General features: G+C 42.5%; 1 protein-coding gene across 1 annotated transcript; it reads left to right on the forward strand.

The window, feature by feature from the left end:
- Positions 1 to 1,447: 1,447 nt before the first annotated feature.
- Positions 1,448 to 3,231, forward strand: CCM_03937 (nucleosome assembly protein; the record flags this gene model as incomplete). Its single annotated transcript, XM_006669085.1, has 5 exons — positions 1,448 to 1,501; positions 1,523 to 1,812; positions 1,868 to 1,947; positions 2,009 to 2,728; positions 2,786 to 3,231. The coding sequence occupies 5 exons, from the start codon at positions 1,448 to 1,450 to the stop codon at positions 3,229 to 3,231; spliced, it is 1,590 nt and encodes a 529-aa protein (XP_006669148.1).
- Between the last annotated feature and the right edge of the window lie 435 nt (positions 3,232 to 3,666).

A 3,666-nucleotide genomic window follows, 5' to 3' on the forward strand; every position in this document is an offset into this window, starting at 1 on the left:
GGCCTAGGCTAGATATTAACCTTTATAGTTTAAGCACCTTTCCTTACTTAGGTTAGCTACTACTAGGTAAGCCTCCCCTTCTAGGTAGGTACTACTAAAGTATTAGCTATACTTAGCCTTCTTATTATAGTAGTAAGTAATATATCCTATAGTATAATAGTTATAATATTAGTAGGGCTAAATAGACTTTAAAAAGGGTTTATAAATAAAGGCCTATACTTAGAAAAATACTTTAGTATTATAAAAGTAGTTAATAATACTTATTTTATAAACTCTAATAATAAAGGTAGTCTTTAATCTAGCTTTTAGATAGGCTTAGATAGCCTTAACTAATATAATATTTACTTTATTAGTAACTAAGAGCTTTATAGTAAGGTTAGAGGTATCTTATAAGATTTTTAAAATAAGTACTCTCTTAACTACTATAAAGTATTCTTACTAGGTAAGGTATACTTCCTTAGTATAAACTACCTTAACCTATTTATTATTCTTAGTATAATTCTTTACCTCTTTATAGAAGGAAAGGACTATATCTTTAAAGGGGAGTTAGTAGGTAGCTATAATAGTGTCTACCTTTAAGGCCCTATTAGCCTTAGTAATAAGCTCCTATAGGTAAAGAGATTAGATTTCTTCTAAGTAAAAGTAGTAGCTAACTAATAGCTTAGTATTATAGTAGGCTAGAACTAGCTTTACCTAGAGGCCTAGGGGCTTCTAGGCTATCTCTATATAGGAGGTAGGCTAAGAATTACTTACTAGGTATTCTTAAAAGGCCTTTACTATAATATATTAAATAGCCTTAAGGGGGATAAGCTCTATATTTATAATAGCTATCTTCTTCTATATAGTGTAGATAGAGTTTATAAGTTTTTATACCTTATTAAGACTCTTTTATAGTATTAAGAAGAGTATTTTTTTTAAGTCTTCTTTAAAGATTCTTAGTAGGAGCTAGGCTAGGTATATGCTATCTATATATAGGTATTACCCCTAAATAGGTTCTATAACTATATTTTTAATATTTCTACTTATAGTTACTATGCCTATAAGCTAGGTACTTTCTAGATTTATAGACTAACTAGTTATTAAGTTAACTTACTTACTAAACTTGTTTTTTATATTTTAGCCTATAGGTAGGTGTAGGGTAGGTTAGGCCTAGTATCTACTTGTAAAGATGAAATATTATATTTATTATATATAGTTTTTAAGTTTTTAAATTATTTTTTATTTATATTATATACTTAGTATATTATAGTAATATCCCTAGTAAGTATTATTAGAAATAGCCTTTTATACTTGCCTATGCTATAGTACTTATAGCTAGGCTAATTTCTGTATTTGCTGAAAGTACTGTTATTTTTTTTGGATACCTGGTAGTTAGACTATCTGTCTGGCTTGCTCCTCCTCCGCAGGTTAGGCATCACAGAAAACACCCTGGTCGCGTAGAAGAAGTATGTACCGAAGTACTAGCGAGGGCCAGCGCATGTGGGGCAGTCGGCCTAAGCAAGTACCTTTCATTCAGCAATAGGTACACTCCCGGCCCAAGTACCTAGGTACCAAACTACCGAACTCGCCTCTCAACAATCCCGGCCAGCCAAAAACATCCAAATTTTTCTGCTCGGAGCTCCCCCCACCCAAACCTCATCAGTCACTCTGTGGCAGCTTTTTCTGCATATTCATTACCACCCCTCTTCTCTCTTCCTTCCCTCTTTCTCAACGCCAACCATCATTTTCAACGGTCCCGCAGTCGCTTCCTCTTACTTCAGCTACTATGGCCGAACCAATCCCAGGCAAACGACCTGACCAAATGACGGCTCCGTGAGTCGTGATGCAGTGAAGCCATGTGTGCAAATGCTGACCAGCCCCACTTCAGTACGCCTCAGAACACTCCCGCGACAAACGCGCCCATCTCCTCTCGAGCCCAGCAGCCTGGCGTAGCAAGCATCATGGAGGGTTCGTTGCCGATGATTCATACTGGTCATCAAAACATCACTAATGGGGAATCACCACCTAGATGACATGGAACGCGCCGCCGCCGCATCCATCTTTGCCCAGAACCCCCAGCTCGTCCAGATGATTCAAGGCCGCCTCGGCTCTCTTATCGGCCGTTCATCTGGATACATCGAGTCTCTCCCACCTACAGTTCGCCGCAGAGTTTCAGGCCTCCGAGCTATCCAGAAAGATCACGCCAAGCTGGAGGCTGAATTTCAAGAAGAGGTCCTTCAGCTCGAGAAGAAGTACTTTGCCAAATTCACCCCGCTCTATGAGAAGCGCTCCTCCATCGTCAACGGCCAGATTGAACCTACCGAGGACGAGATCAAAGCTGGAGAGGATGAAAACTTCGAGGTTCAGCCCAAGGCCACCGAGGCTGATGAGGAGGGCATCAAACTCGACATTCCTGACAGCGTTGCCGGTATTCCTGAGTTCTGGCTTTCCGCCATGAAGAACCAGGTGACGTTTGCCGAGATCATTACAGACCGTGACGAGGCTGCTCTCAAGCACTTGACTGATATTCGAATGGAATATTTGCAGGAGCCAGGATTTAGACTGATCTTCGAATTTTCTACAAACGAATTCTTCTCCAACAAGACTCTCACGAAGACCTACTTTTACCAAAACGAGAGCGGATATGGTGGCGATTTTATCTACGATCATGCTGAGGGCGATAAGATCGAGTGGCTCCCAAGCAAGGACCTCACTGTCCGCATTGAAGCCAAGAAGCAGAGAAATAAGAGTAAGCCAGTGCTTGGACGCTTCGGAAATCGCATCCAGCTAATCTGAACACCTCCAGACACTAAGCAAACCCGGATCGTTAAGAAGACGGTACCCACTGAGTCCTTCTTCAACTTCTTTTCTCCGCCCAAACCCCCGAGCGACGAGGATGATGAAGAGGACGAGGACGCCGCAACCGAAATCGAGGAGCGCCTTGAACTGGACTATCACCTTGGAGAAGATATCAAGGAGAAGCTTATTCCTCGCGCCGTTGACTGGTTCACCGGCGAGGCTCTTCGCTATGAAGAAATCGATGATGGTGAATTAGAGGAGCCGGACTTTGATGATGAAGAGGACGAGGACGAGGACGAGGACGATCTCAGCGACGATCAGGATGAGGAGGAGGAGACGGACGATGACGTAAGTGAAGAGAACGAGGCTCATTCTCACCATTTCACCGCTAACGTGTTCAAGGACGAATCTGGAAAGCCCAAGCAAGAGGCCGCCGAGTGCAAGCAGAGCTAAGCGAGCAACTTTGGGTCTTGACTGCAGACCCTGTAGAAGTAGGAACGGCTATCTATTTTATGTGCGAGATTGAAGGCTCTTTCTTGGGGCACATATAGGCACCCTCAACTCTGGGAATAAAAGGAATTGCAACATACAATGGATACATGGCTGTCTATGTTGACTAGTGGGAACGACGAGAAAAGAACCTCGGCAGTTTGACATTATCTCTTCCAGTCGACAACTAACTAATGAAAATTATATGCTTCGTCCGTTCGCTACCATGAGTCCACAAACGATCAGGGCATAACTACGAAATGTGGGCATCGACGATGTGCACCTAGACTCAGGTACAACCTCCCGATCGCCAGAGGGGGGCTTCCGAAAGGGGACTAGTCTCTTTTCATTGTCTGCAGGTTTGTAGGTCGCATCGGAAAGCGGCGGCTCTGACTGATT

This window comes from Cordyceps militaris, assembly GCF_000225605.1.
Source record: "Cordyceps militaris CM01 unplaced genomic scaffold CCM_S00003, whole genome shotgun sequence".
Classification (NCBI taxonomy): domain Eukaryota; kingdom Fungi; phylum Ascomycota; class Sordariomycetes; order Hypocreales; family Cordycipitaceae; genus Cordyceps; species Cordyceps militaris.